The sequence below is a fragment of the Corvus brachyrhynchos genome, unplaced genomic scaffold (assembly GCF_000691975.1).
Source record: "Corvus brachyrhynchos isolate BGI_N302 unplaced genomic scaffold, ASM69197v1 scaffold407, whole genome shotgun sequence".
NCBI lineage: Eukaryota > Metazoa > Chordata > Aves > Passeriformes > Corvidae > Corvus > Corvus brachyrhynchos.
In genome coordinates, this window is record NW_008239056.1 from 1,291,773 (window position 1) to 1,292,026 (window position 254).

At 64.6% G+C, this 254-nt stretch overlaps 1 protein-coding gene across 1 annotated transcript in view; it reads right to left on the bottom strand.

Annotated features, from left to right (window-relative positions):
- The window catches only part of CUNH17orf75 (chromosome unknown C17orf75 homolog), an 8,028-nt gene that overhangs the window by 6,111 nt on the left and 1,663 nt on the right, over window positions 1-254 (bottom strand). Inside the window, exon 2 of the mRNA XM_017739129.1 lies at window positions 48-160. Within this exon, the coding sequence (XP_017594618.1) occupies window positions 48-160 (113 nt within the window). The remainder of the gene's footprint in view (window positions 1-47; window positions 161-254) is intronic.

The following is a 254-nucleotide window of genomic DNA, read 5'->3' on the forward strand; positions in this document are numbered from 1 at the left end:
GGTGTGTGTCGCCGCGCGCCCCCCGCCCCGCCCCCCCCCGCCGGCGGCTCCCTGCTGCGCGGACCTGGAACCCAAGTGGTTCCCGGGAGTGAGTTTACAGCCGTGACACGCAACAGGGAACAGGGGCTGCAGCAGTGAAAAGGCACGGCCCGAGGGCGATTAAAAGCAGGAGAGGGGAATCGGTGGATTATGGGAGGGAGAGAATCTCACTGGGGGGAAAGAGAGGGGTGGGGAAAAAAAGGGAATTCAGGGAG